This window comes from Myodes glareolus, chromosome 4 (assembly GCF_982192425.1).
Source record: "Myodes glareolus chromosome 4, mMyoGla1.1, whole genome shotgun sequence".
In the NCBI taxonomy this organism is placed as follows: Eukaryota; Metazoa; Chordata; class Mammalia; order Rodentia; family Cricetidae; genus Myodes; species Myodes glareolus.
This window is the reverse complement of record NC_142029.1, coordinates 76,332,669-76,346,910: the sequence shown is the minus strand read 5'-3', so window position 1 is coordinate 76,346,910 and position 14,242 is coordinate 76,332,669. Positions and strand designations below refer to the sequence as shown.

At 46.0% G+C, this 14,242-nt stretch overlaps 1 protein-coding gene across 6 annotated transcripts in view; it reads right to left on the bottom strand.

Annotated features, from left to right (window-relative positions):
* The window catches only part of Cadm1 (cell adhesion molecule 1), a 326,714-nt gene extending 313,610 nt beyond the window's left edge, over nt 1-13,104 (bottom strand). For 4 of the 6 annotated variants that reach the window (XM_048416808.3, XM_048416810.3, XM_048416811.3 and 1 more), the window contains exon 1: nt 12,947-13,103. In XM_048416808.3, coding sequence (XP_048272765.3) covers nt 12,947-13,079 — 133 coding nt within the window. In that variant the 5' untranslated portion in view covers nt 13,080-13,103. Of the gene's footprint in view, nt 1-12,946 lie in introns of all 6 variants that reach the window. The other 2 variants (XM_048416807.3, XM_048416809.3) reach the window with 1 other exon arrangement.
* Between the last annotated feature and the right edge of the window lie 1,138 nt (nt 13,105-14,242).

Below are 14,242 nucleotides of genomic sequence, written 5' to 3'. Positions count from 1 at the left end.
AAAAAGTAAAAAGTAGGAAGAGTTGGAGCTTGAGCTATAATTAGCCAGCTTATTAGATGGGGAGAAGAATCTTAAAAGAGACTAATCAAAAGCGAAGTAAAACACAATCAAATATCAGAGGCTAGCAAGATTATACTTCCAGAAATCATTCTTATTTTTCAATAAATATCAGACACGCATTATAGTAGTATAGAAAGGCAGCCCTTGTTCAAAGACATTGGAAAATTAAAAATTCATAGAGATTCCATGCAAGTTTGAAAGAAAGAAGTAGCAATACAATTGAAGATGGCAAGAAAAACTGGTTTCCAAAATAAAGCTGAATAATGGGGAGATCATCTAAATAAATGGGAAGCAGCCGGGGTTGGTCAAATAAAAACAACACAGGGACATGATAACACAATAAAAAAAAAAAAGGAGTGACATTACCAATTTAAAAAAAATAGGAGGCAGAATATAAATGAAATGAAAGAAAATACTACTATAGAAAGGTTATTTTGTTTTTAATGGAGCAGAAAAAGTAGGGGATTTTTGAGCCATGTGGCTAATTTAGGCACCCAAAAAATAAATTTGTAAAATCCCTCTCTCAGGCACACATACACATGGCGGGGGGGGGGGGGTGCAGGAAAAGAGAGAACACAAATGCAGGTTCAAACTTGTTAATGCCATCTATTTTTGTCTACAAGAATAGGATTTGGGGTGGTGGACTACTGAGACAGGGTTTCTCTGTGTAGTCTTGGCTGTCCTGGAACTCACTTTGTAGACGAGGCTAGCCTTTAACTTAAGAGATCCCAAGTGCTGGAATTAGCAATATGTGCCACTGCCAGGAAAAGTAGGATCCTTTCAATGATAAAAAGAATAGAGGGGGAAAGCTGAGATTTGCTTGGAAAGATCATTGTCCACAGTGGTCTTGGTGAAGTAATTTCGAAACCCCTCCATATTAATTATAAGATATGGGTATGGCTGGGACCCAGAGTTTTCACCTGGGGCAGAAGATACAAGCAGGAATGGGAGACGTTACAAAACAACTTTGATGTCAGGCTGGCAAACAAAGCAACAGTGTTATATATGACTTAACAAATACTAAATACACAGAATAAGCCATTGGGATATATGCAATGGGGAGTGGTTGGTACAAACAAGAAAGTGGGTGTCAAGTCCTACCTAGTTCTGCCCATCAGAAAGGTCTAAAAACAAGGACAGCACAAATCTAATGAATACAACTCTCTTCTACTTACTGAACATTTCTCCACAGAAAGCAAACAGGACTCCTTGGAGGAATAGCTAAACCCAGGTCAAAGGTGGGAATCACTCAAGATAAGCTTATATATCTCATGGCATAAAGTGAGAAAGTTCTTGGAAGACTGGGCCAGCAAGATGGCTCAGAGAGTAAAAGTCCTTGGTGAGCCGAGTTCAATCACAAGGACCCACCGGTGGAGGAGATAAGCAATTTCCAAGCTGTCTTCTGCCCAATACATCCATGCTAGAGCATGCACATGTACACACAGGCACATGAGTACACACATATACAAAATAAATAGATGTAATTATTTTGTTAACTAGCAAGGCTACATCAGAATGAGACAACAGAGTTCCAAGAGGAGCTCAATGGGTCAACTTTGATGGTAATGAGACACAATCAAATCACATTGAATTTTACTTTTTAAAAACGCGAGAAAGGAGTGGGGTGTGACAAGATCTTCTCACACAGGAGTACCTCCACCCAATATGGGGATCACAGAATTGGGAAATGCCAAGTTTGTAAGCACCAGCATGTCCGACACAGACATTTATTAGTGTTGTTGACCCATTAACTCAAGAAGTGCTGTGAGAGAACAGGATCAACACTCTCAAAATTATCCTAGAGACTCTTTTATTAATTACAAAGGGGCAACAATGCAGAAATCTGTGATCTACCTAAACTAAGTATTTAATGTTTAACAGTAATCTAGAGAAAAATTGACAAGAAGCTACAAGATGACAATATCAGCTCACTTATCCAGTAGTCTCACTGAAGATGCTTAATCTGAGCCAAAGGAGGGAGAAAGGATCAGACAATCTGTACAACCACAGAACATTCTAGAAAACAGCATGTCTGGACTCAAAATGCCGGGGCCATAAAAGATTCCTCATTTAAAAAAAAAATCTTTTTAACGTGGTGAGAGGTGCATCCCAGTGACAGAGTACTATTCTAGCATGCAGGAAGCCCTGGGAGATCCCTAGCACCACAAAAGAGAAATAAAGGAAAGGAGAAAGGGTGGACAAGTAGGGAAATGGTTCTAGACTGAAAGATCCCAGAGATACGAAAACCAAAGCCACTGTGAGTTTGTTGATCACTTCAGGATCTGTACTGGGAAGAATAAAACAACAATGAAAACCAATGGGACAAATCACACTATGACCTAGATACTAGAGCACAGTAGAGTTAAGTAAATTGCATAGTAACAATGTTTCTGAGACCACAGAGGAAAATAATCGTAGTTTCAGGAATTTCGTGATGAATATTCAAGGGTCAAGCATCATGCCTACTACTCATTTTCCCGGGGTTCAGAAAAAGAAAAGCTGAGAATATATGTTTATGTATTATTCAGGAAGATGGCAATAATACGAATGAGTAAAATGTTAACAGCTGATGGCGCTCAGTAAGGTAGAGATAAATGTGCACTGTCATTGTACTCATTTCAAGTTCCCTGTGATTTTGAAATTTTCCCAAAAGAACTGGTGGGAGAAGAAAAAAAAAAAGAATACATATATCTACCTTTTTGGAAGATCGAAATATGCCCAACAGTTTCCTGGCATAAAAGTAGATTCTCATTGAAAAAATAATTTTCATAAATCAAATGTTCAATTTTCTACCTTATTCTAGCCTTATGAGCTAGCAGTACCCTGTCTTTATTCAATACAGCAAATACAATATAAGAAGTTGATTAAAATAATAAAGTCTGTGTTTAAAAGCCTGATAATTAGATTGTAATCACCCTGTTTCTCTGATGTTACATGACTCCACTCACTTTGTTCCTTCACTTCCCCTCAAAGCAGATGGAGAACATCTTGAATTAATCCTTTCAACATAATTTTTCAATATTGCCTAACGTGTAAGGGATTTACAAATGAATATGTATTAGTAGACTTTATCCGCCACTACTAGGTAGATATTTTAATAAAGAGATAGACAGACATGGATACTCCCAGCATAAAATGTCCCTGTGTGTGTTCCGCTTCAACTATTGTCATTCCTAAAGCAGGCTGGTTTGCTGTTCATGTTTCTGCTGTGGAACCTAACGCAATGCTTCCACTTGCCAACCTGGACCAGGGATGGAAAAATCTGCTCCAGGAGCAAGCAGTAAAGAATCAGCTGACATTCATGTCATTGCTAACAAAGCTGGAGACAAGGGGCAGGGAACTCTTCACAAGGATGCTCGCTCACAAGATAGGCACAAGCAAAAGTGAAAGTGGGTGTCATATAAGCTAATCTCTACTTGAACCTTTTAAGAGATAAAACCATTTGTGCAGTAATTTCGTACTAAATTAACTTGGTTTTTTTCTCTGTATCGTTAAAGTTTTCATTGTTTAAATAAGGGTTTCTGCAAGAGAAATGAGGCGATGCTCCCATTCTATCAGAAGAATGAGGCTGATGACTTGCAAGAAAACTGGGAAACTTGTGTTGAGATGAGCAAACGCGGCAAAGAGCCAAAAACACAAGCACAATCCGATCCTTGATCCCTTCCCCAACACTGTCCCGGAACATCAGAAGACAATCAAAGATTGTAGTACTGTGCTATCACAGTGCTAACCTTTGCAGAGCAGCAAGAACTCTACCAGGCTAGGAAAACCGAAGGCAAGAAGGATGGCAGATGGCAATACCAGATCCCCTGAAAGGATCCCTAAGACAGCAAGTTCATCAGTGGTACTGAGAAACAAGGACTCCATGTTTCTGTTTACCAAGCCAATGATAATTTGTCCTCTACGATCTCTACCAAAAAGCAACTAGAGCTGCCACAAAATTGGCGAAGCTGGCACAACTGTGTTGAGGTAAGCAGCTCTGTTCCCAAATCAACTATGTTTGAACACTATTCCATAGAGGCCCAGGATTAAGAAAATTCTGCCGTTTCTCTGCCGTGGTAACTACATGGGCCAGATGTAAGTATCATCAAGATGCCATCTGCAAGGTGACATTTCCCAGATCACCTTCAGTGACTGATCTCATACCAAGCTAGTAGCTCCACACACAGCCCTTTGGTTTTGTTTTTTCACCCTGAAGAAACGGTCCTCCTTTGAAAGAACTTCACTTGGAGCTGAAAACTATCATTTTGACAAACTGTAATTTAAGTCATTCACACCATTGTTTTAGGGTGTAGTGAAGCAAACTAGTCAGATTCAACCAGACACAATGTATTTTCAATATTCTGAAATTTAAACATTCCATGAAAATTATGGTCACAATAATGACAACTTTAGTCACAATCCACAACACAATCACTAACTGCTATAAAGAAACACACACATACACATACAAACACACACACACCTGTAAAGCAGAAAAAGAAAGGCCAGCATGGAGACCTGCTTCAATGTTCACGTTGGTTAAGATGAAAGACAAAAGAAAAGGTGTCTATTCTCAAAGGAGACGAAGAGAGCCAGAGAGTCAGCCGTCCTTCACCTATGAGCCAAGACAGAGTTAAAGGAGCAGCGGAGCCGCGTGTGCCACAGCAACCAGATGAGGGCTGATAGGCACAACCACTTTCTCCCTCAGTTGCAGGGCAGAGTCATCAGTCTTCCAGTCCCATCAGGATTGGGCTGAAAAGTAATAAGAAATGAGGGCAATTAGGGAGGAAATGAGAGAGCAATTGAGGAAGGAGCCACCTAAAGACAAAACAGTGCGGAGATTGAATTTGCAGCAAGAAACAAGAATTTGAGATTAAGTTTCTGAGAGGGGAGTGCTCCCTGGTCCTGCCCTGAAAGGAATTAGAACTGCGGCAGGCAGCCTTGAGCTGCCTCTAGGTAGCAGAGATAGCACTCAGAGAGGGGAGTGGCTAGGTAGTTTCTGGGGAAACAACAGCACATGGCCACCAAGTTTCTAGATGTGGCCCATTTAATTTCAATTTAAGGAAATTAGCTTGGTCAGTAAAGTGTCGCGTCAATGCCCTAGGTGCCATCTGCAGCACAGTTACAATTCAATCTCTAGTGCCACATAAACTGGGTATGGTTGGCAGACACCTGTAACCAGCAGATGAAAGTGACAAAATTAGGAGTTCAAGGTCACCCCTGACTATGTAGCGAGTACTTGAACAAGCCTTGGAAACATGAGACCCCGTCTAAAATGACAATAGTAATAATAAAAAGGGGAAAGGGGCTCCAAATTTAGGGACGCCGGGTGCTGGGGCTAGGATAGTAGTGGTATTATTCCAAATAATAAAGAAGACTTTCAGAGAAGCTGTTATCAGTAGCAGAACAAAGAAAAGGTCCATTTCAGGCACGCTCTCCCAGCCATGTGGAGCTCCGGTGCGGACAGTGATAGAGATGGGGCGTTGCTCTTTGTTTTCAGGCAGATTGCTCCTCGTCTCTCCAGGGATACCATAACTTAATTGTAACTTGATGGTGCCGTCTTGTGCTAGAGAGCTGAGGGGGGAATTAGTCTACTTTTACCAAAGAACTCTGCCAAGAGCAAGACACTTATCCTAAGCATTTACAGAATTCCATGTTCACTGGAACACCAACCTCAAACATTTAAATCTATTTCACAGCACTTACTTCAAGTTTACTTAACATCTCTGAAATACCTAGATCAAAATGTTGGGTTAAGGAACTAGATTCCAGTACAACAACATCTCATAAGAGATTTTTTTTAAACCACTACAGTTTGTCCTTAAGGCAATCACTTTGTTCAAGACCCCCGCTAGTCGGTCTTGGCACCTCTTTCCGCATCTTCACACCGAGCTTCTCTTTTGCACAACCATCAGGGCTACGCATCATTTGGGCCACACAAATACCCACTTCTCCCTTTTGTCTAACCCTAGTCCATGGAGAGCTGCACCAAGGCTCTGAAGGACAAGTCCTGGAAGACCTTCAAAAAAGAAAAGAAAAAGTGTTCATTAACCCCAACGGCAGCTGCTGGCTAGAGCCTGCAATTTAAATCTCTGAAAAAGAACCTGTGGCTTCTGGAATTCCACAAGGAGGTATCACTTATGATTACAAACATTCCAGTGGGTTCCGTCCTTCATTGATGGCTTCCAGACAAAGGTTGCCAGGTTGCCTCTCCCATTTTGGTGAAATTCCCCAAGCCCTGGATATACAAATTCCTAAATGCATTTTCTTGACCAAAGGCCTACTCAGGAGAAGGGTTTTTCCCGGCCAGGCCCACTCAGACCCCTAAACATCATCTCATATGTAATGTCTTGTTTGCCTGGGAACAACAAAGAGCTTCAGATTTGTGTCTGCTGTAAATGAAATCTTCAAAATGAAGGGGCTGGAGAGACTGGTCAAAAGTTAAGAGCACTTCTTGCTCTTGCAGACCTGGGTTCAGCTCCCAGCATGCACAGGGCAGCTCACAACCATCCACAGCTCCAGTTCCAGGGCATCTGATGCCCACTTCTGACTCCGCTACGCACCAGGCACTCACTTGGTGAATGTAGCACACACGTAAGCAAAACACTCATACAGATCAAATAAAATTACAGTAAAAAAATTTAATCAAAAGAAAGAAATTTAGGGAGGGAGAGGAGGCAACCTCATGTCACAAACTTTGGGGAAAAAACGACTTATTTTCAGGGGTAAAAAAAGAATTTCAGAAATGAACACTAGGTCTGTCCAACATTTCCAGCTGAAATATTAAAACTGTATTTTAAATCAATGGGGGCAAATATTGAGAAATAAAGTTAGTAACCTTTCCTCTCCCCTATTAGCCCTTAGCACCAACTCACAAGAATAACACCAGAGTACTCACAGTAAGTAGCATGTGCCTCTCATGCCACCCAAGACATTTTCATGTCAGTTACAGACTAAGAGCAATAGCCAGTTAGAAATGGAAAAAAACATTTTTCTTTTAAGCAATATACGCACAAAATATGGCATTTATACTATGAAGGACTGGAAAGTACATGCCCGAGTGTGTGTGTGTTTGTCTGTTTGTCTGTCTATGTGTTTCTATGTGTGTGCCTGTGTGTGAATAGGGTATCTCACAACCAAACTAAAATAAACTTTCCCTACAAAAGTCTGCAGCTGGTGGGTATTCATTATGGGAACAACTGGAAATGGCTAGTTTTGCCAAGGGTACAGGCCACAGTGGCGGGATTAGCCACAATTACTGCATATTTACACAACCATATTTACACCATAATAAAACTCATCTTATCCGATCCAAACAAAACCTTGCTCAAAATAAACTAAACCACAGGAAAGGTCTCCTGAGCACAAACAGTCATCGCTCTGAGTCTCTAGTTTCTGCTCGGCCATTACCCACTGAGACAACCCTTCATTCTGCCTTCCTCGGAAAGGCAAGAGTAGTAGGCAAGATTCAGTATATCCAGTTGAGAATCTGTATAATTCAGATAACGATACTGTAATTATGAGTGGAAGGCTGCATCTTAGAGATTCATTCTGAAACGATTGCAGAAAAATTATAGGATGTCCAAGATTTATTTAAAATAACCTGGGAGTAGTAAAAGGCACAGAGGGTACAGATGTGTAGGGGTTGGTAACTATTGAGACCGGGTGATTCCATGTAGAATTTAGTAGGGCATCCTTTCTGCTTTTCTGTATATTTGAAATTTCCTATAACCAAGTTGGGGGTGGGGGAGAGAAAATATAAAGGCCAATATAAAAGTCATCCTGAAAAAAAAAAAATGTTTTCCTTTAAGGAAAAGAAAAACTTCCCTTTAGCTTTTTCTCCTCAAATGACGAAGGAGAACCTGCAAAGAAAGCCAAGCTAGGCTCTTGTAGTAGACTTCAGAAAAGACAAATGAAATTCTTAAAAACCAGAACATGTGCTTCCCGAGGCTTAGCTCTTGCCTGTGACTTATTACAACAACACAACCCGGCGGTCTCCCATACGAAGGCACTTTGGACGACATTCGCGCAGTGGCTGCCAAATAAAGTCCAGAGGTTGCAGAATCATTTGTCAACACCAAAGGCAAAGGTACCAAGAGTTGGTCCTTTCTTCCCAGAGGTCACTCCTTCTGATCCATGGGTTTATTACCTAGAGCAAACAATTAATCTCGCTGCCTTCAGAATACAAAATAGTTTTAGCCAAGGTAGTATCCTCCCATGATCCGCTTCTCTGTCTGGGCATCGCTGCCAGGAGAAAGAATAAAAAAAAAAAAAAAAAAAAAGGTCCACTGTCTGAACATCAAGGGACCTGTCCCCATCCAAGATCTACAGCTAACTCAGTCTTAGCTGAGCTGGGCGGTGGCGGCCTCACCGGAAAACAATGGTGTTTCCTAAGAAGATTGTCATTATCTTTCATTTTCGGCAGTTCCATAATCACGACAATCTCTAATAGTTTTTAAAGCACTTCGGCACTCCAGTGTTGCACGTTCTAGTACTTTAATTTGAATACGTGAGCTTCTGTATGATGTGCGTGTGTGCAAATGTAAACGTGCACGTGCTCATATTTGTGTCAGCACACACACTCTGATACTATTAGGTGGTTACACGGGGCTAATTGCTTCCATCTCAGAGCAGCAAATTTTCAGTTCTGCAACAGATGTCGCTGTGTGATTTCTCCTTTCTGTGCTGGATCTTCTGTTAAAAATGCCCAGCATAATGGTCAGTAGCATTCTTCCAAAAAAAGATATACAGCATTTTAATCCTCTGGATTTCTTTCTTTTAAATTTTCTTCGTATGTGGTCAATTTCCATCCAAACCACAGTATCAATTAGCTTGGCCCCTTGTAAGAAATACCCCTCACATAAAAATAGTCTTTTTGTTAAACAACTTACACGCGCACACGCACACACACACACACACACCAATCAATCAAAATATTAAAAAATTAATACAAATTCTATGTGGTCAATTAGCTTTAAAATATCACATACACAGACCCAATAAGAATGAGTCTCATAGCACCGATTTTCATTGATAGTATTACTATCAATTTTAAAGAAAAGGGGGACAACTTAACAATAGAGGCTGTAGAATTAAAAGGAAAAAAATATCACGTATGAAGCTGAAATGTACCAGGTACGGGATAAAGTTTAAAAATAAAACCCAAGAGCACCATTAATAATGATTTTTTTATATGGGATTTTCATTTTAACAACACCCTTAAAACACAGCGAGGCTAATGTGATAATTGCAAGACATCTTACCTACCATTCTGACTTTCACTATCTTGACACATGTCATAGACAAGTGACATCTCTTTCCCTACACCCAGTACACTGTCCAATGTTGATCAGTCAACAGGTAGCTAGCTACCCAGCAGTTTCTTCCGTACGAGCCAACAAAGGCAGAAAAGATTTCAAAATCTCCTTTGAAACCTAAGAGCCTGCTACGTTCTGGGGTTTTGGAGCGGAGATTGAGAAGCAGGCGGTGAGTAGGGAACCAAATTCAGTAAGAATGGGAAGTCAGGAAGTAAAAGAGGAAGCCAGAGTGCCCGGCCTGTTATCACCTTCCCCGTCCCACTCCCCTTTACCAGGAGAGCCACTGGGGAAAACTGGATAAAGCATGTACAACATCCATATGAATAAAGCTCTTTGTTCCGGAGAACTGCCTGCTCTTTTATTCCCCCCTTTTTCGTATTTGTTCATTTCAAAAGATTGCTCAATGGGTCTCTTGTTTCTCCAAAATGTCCCGGGCAAATAATGCAAGCTTGTCTCGTCACACAAGTCACTAAATGAAGCCTTGTGCGTCTCCAGTGACACACTGTAAATATAAAGTGGCATTAATGAGGGATATTTTATCGAAGCTATCATAGGCAAGTGCAAGTCCCCCCAGTGACTATTCAATTTGATGCAGGGAAAGGCAACAATAGCAGGGCGTCACTTTTGCAAAGTCCTTGTCCCTGGTATGCAAGCTCCAACAAAGCTCCAACCAAGTAAGTCCCAGCCGGCTAGGGCAAGCCGGGACTAACTGCCACCCCACAAATCCCCTACCCATCAACCATTGTCTCTAATCCTGAACAGGGTAAGAGCAGGGTGATCTATCTACTGCAGGTTCCTTCAGGATCCCCAAACAGCAGCATGCCTGCACCTTAAACATGGTAGGAGTGAGAAACACAGCACAGGCGATCCTACTCTAGCTGCATTTCGGGTCTGTTTCAACCAAACACCACAGGAGATGAGAGTAGATGTTCTCTGGGATGGGGGTAAGGGTGGGGGACAGGCAGGATGGCTTCAGCTACAGAGGCAAACAGAACAGAACCCCAGTCCACAATAGCGGGACTTGGCTTTCTCGGCAAGAATGGGAATGAAATAAGCCTAATGAAGTTAGCAGGTAGCACCAACAGGTTTCTTTTAACCAGGAATGAGAAGCAGAGGTCCCTGAGAAAGCTTTAGCTTAGCATATGAGGAAAAGGAATCCTTCGGTGTCCACCTGAAATTGACCCCTGCAGTATGGAAACTAGGGCTTGGCCAAGACCATCTCTCAAAGTGTACACACACACACACACACACAAACACACACACACACACACACACACGACACGAGCATTCAAAAAAATTAAAGTCATCTCACCCCCTCACTACAAATCAAACCCAATTACTTTCTAATTTGAACAAAATCTGATAAGCGGCATACAAACAGGGATGTACACAAGAGCAAGAAGCTGCTTCCATGGTAACTGGCAACAGAATTTTCCTGTAGCTTTGACATGCACGGTTGAGTTCCAGACCGTTCCTTTCTAAGTCAGCACACATCCCTCGCTGGGAAGGCAACTTCTCGCCGAGAGATAGTATAGTACGGTTGTTACTACCCCGTGCCTTCAATGAGCAGGCTTGACAAGGGAGGCAAAATCTAAGCCTACTCTGCTGGTTTAGTGGCATTGCATGGCTCCCATTTTTAGTCGAAAGGCAATATCCCGGGTCAGCGCTTCCCACCCCCACCCTTCGTTCTGCAGCCAATACAAGTCTATTGTTGCCTCTGTAATGCGCCAGTTACCCAGCCTTTACTCACGCTCACGTTTAACTGACAGTGGCGCTTTTTACAATGCAGCACGAGGGATCTCTTTCGGGAACACTCTATCGAACCCTTCCAGTCAGTGGCATCACCAGAAATTAAGTTGTAACCACACGGGCTTCGGCTAAACCTAATTATCTCGTAACTCATAAATTAAGAATTCACAGAAGAAAAACATATAAACATCCGGAGACAGACAGTAGCATGGAAGCCAAAATTCTCAAGCTGAAATAGAAGGTGCTGCCAGGCTCCCACCCATAGAGCCTCCATGGGTTCTCCTCCGCAAGCCTGTTTTATATTTTATTTTTTTGAGGGGGGTAAGTCAACCAACCTGGCATCCCCCTAAATCCGAAGCTAGCACTCCCAAGCATCCCCCATCTCCAAAAGCGTGTCTCCTGCGGTGTTTACATAACTATGTGTCCTCTAGCGTGTAAACAAAAGACACAACCCAAGCAAAGAGGCGCCCCGGGAACCGCACGCTGGTCCCAGCGCTGCACCCTCCCAGGCTGGGGGCTCCGCAGGTGGGGGTTGAGCTCGCGGCGTCCTCCACCACTTGTTGCTCCCAGGTCCTGCAGCTCTGGAGCTGCAAGGAGGGGTTTTGCAGGCTCAGACCCCTAGCGCATCCCCTCGCGCACGGCCGGCCGCCCGCTCGCCACCGCTCGGTGCGGCTCGGTCCCACCGGCCGCCGGGAGCCAGAGGCAGGCGACACAGCCGCACGGGGACGCCGCGCGGCTGGCGAAAGCGACGAGGTGGCGGGAAGGCGGGCGCAGCGCGGCCGGCCTCTCCGGTGTGGAAGAGCTCCGGCTCCCTTTTGTTAGCAAATGCAAACACTGCCCTCTTCTTTCCCGACCGCGCCAACGCGCCCGGCACAGGGGCAGCCACACGCGGGGCTCCTGCCAAGCGCTCGGCGTCTTCAGGAAAGGCGCGGCGCTCTCAGAGCCGCCACCCGGGCAGATTCTCAAGACGGCCGGCCACGCGGGGAGCGCCCCGAGGCCCGCAGGGCGAGCGCCGGGCCGCAGAGGCCGCGAACGCCCCCGCCACCACCTGCGGGCCGCTTGCCCGAAGGACGCGCAGCCGGGAAATCCCGGATCCCCACTCGCGGCAGAGGCCTTCGTGGCGCGGACCGGCTGAAGGCACACGGAGCCCCTTCTGCAGCCGCGGCAACGAGCGGCCGCCCCCGAGACGGGAACTTTCCCTGCCTGGATTCCAGCCAAGCCGACCCGCAGCCCAGCGGAGGGGGCCGAGGGGCTGCGTTCGGCTGGAGGGAAACACGAGAGGCGTGCAGCTCTGGGGCGGGGGACCTGCAGAGCGCGGGCAAGCAAGCGGGGGAGAGGACACGACTGTGGGGATGTCCTGGGGACCCGCGAGGAAAAAGCTTCGGGGAATGGAGAATCGATCGGGGGACCGAGCTGAAACGGAGGGGACGAAGGCTAAGCCCGGGGACACAGGAGGACCTGCAAGTTCCAGGGACAAGAGCGAGTTTCGGAGGGTCCGGAAGGTTCGGGGCGCCTCAGAGGGCTTCCCTTCCCCCACGCGCGAGCCCCTGGCCCCCAAGCCCACTCCACTCAGCACCCCGCGCTACGCCAGAAGGAAGAGGTGTGGGTGCAGTCATCCCTGAGGGCGCCCATCCGCAGCCGGCGGGCAGGAGAGAAGGGGCGCCGACCCCTCAGTCCCTTCCATCGCAGCCCCGACTTTCCTTGCCACGCTCCCGCCGCTTCGGATTTGGGAAGTGGGGGGAGGTTGTCATGGAAACGTCCCCCCTTCCATAGCTACGGCTCCTGGGGGTGCCCGGGGGGGGTATTTCGGGACCAATCCGCGGGTGCCCACAACCTACCTGTGGGGATCAGTGCCGCGGCCGAGAGGAGCAACAGCAGGAGCCGGAGCCGGAGCCCGGGAGGCGCTGCCGCCGCCGCCACAGTCGCTGCCGCCGCACACTGGGATCCGCTCGGCAGCACAGCACTCGCCATGTCGGGCACCTGCCTCAGACTGGCGGCGGTCGCTGCCTCCCGAGCCCGAGCGGACAGCTAATGAGATGCTAATGAGATGTGCTAAAGGCGGAGTCAGGGCCGACCAATCCTGGCGCCGCGAGCCCAACCCGGCTCTCGGAGGACTAGACCCCTCCCCCACCCCGCCCCCTGGCGCTTGCGTTCGGCCGCGCGCCCGCGCCACCTAGGGGCGGGGCCGATGGGCGGGGCCTATGCAAATATGTTTACGTTAAAATTCGGCTTAGCTTCCCCGCCGGAGGAAAAGTGTACTGCCCCGGCGCCTGGCGTGGAGGCGGGGGAAGAGGGCTGCGGCTCCAGGAGGCGGGTCTCTAGTTTCTGGGCACCGTTATTAGGAACATTTACGGCAGTCGCCGCGGCGGACTCACGCCTGACGAGTCTCACCGCGAGGCTCCTGGGCCCGAGCACTGCGTGTGCATCGGCCTGTGGAAGTCACACTTTGCGAATTTCCTTCCTTCACCTTGCACGAAGGAATGAGATCTTTGGGAAACCAGAGAGTGGAGAGTGAGAATGCAGGTCCCCGGATTGACAAAACAGTCTGGGAGAAGTGCATGCGTGCTTTGCACGTCCGGCAAAGCGGGAGAGCCCGCTCAATAACCTAGCGGTAGACTAAGGGATAGTAGAGAGATTGAAGCCGAGGAGTCGCGTTCTGGGATTTTCAAGAGTATGTTTGGCTGTAGATTCTGGGGAGCGGTACATCGCGGGCGGGGGTGGGGGATGCTCCGGCTCCCCATCTTGTTGAAAGTATCCTTCCAGTGTTTAATAGATTTTAGCATGTAAGCAATATGTATTTAAGATTACACGCACACAAAAACACAAAATCTACCCGTCAGGTTTGTGGGGAAGGAAATGTGGGGAACCAAGTACTGCAAAGATAGGGAGAGTCAGCCGAGTTATTCCTCCAGGGCAAAAATCAAGTCTTTTCTCTGCTGTGCTTTCAGTCCTTTTTAAGGCTTCTAGAGACCAACAGGTGCTCCCGGTTCCAGTTGTGTCTCGGAGAAGTTCTCCTGCTGAAGAGACTTGTATGCCTCTCTGGACGCACTCTCCCTCCCCTAAATTATCTTTGCTTTCTTTTCAACCAAGCAGGCGTCTCTCTTGTTTGTCTGCCTTTTAATTACTTATTTACT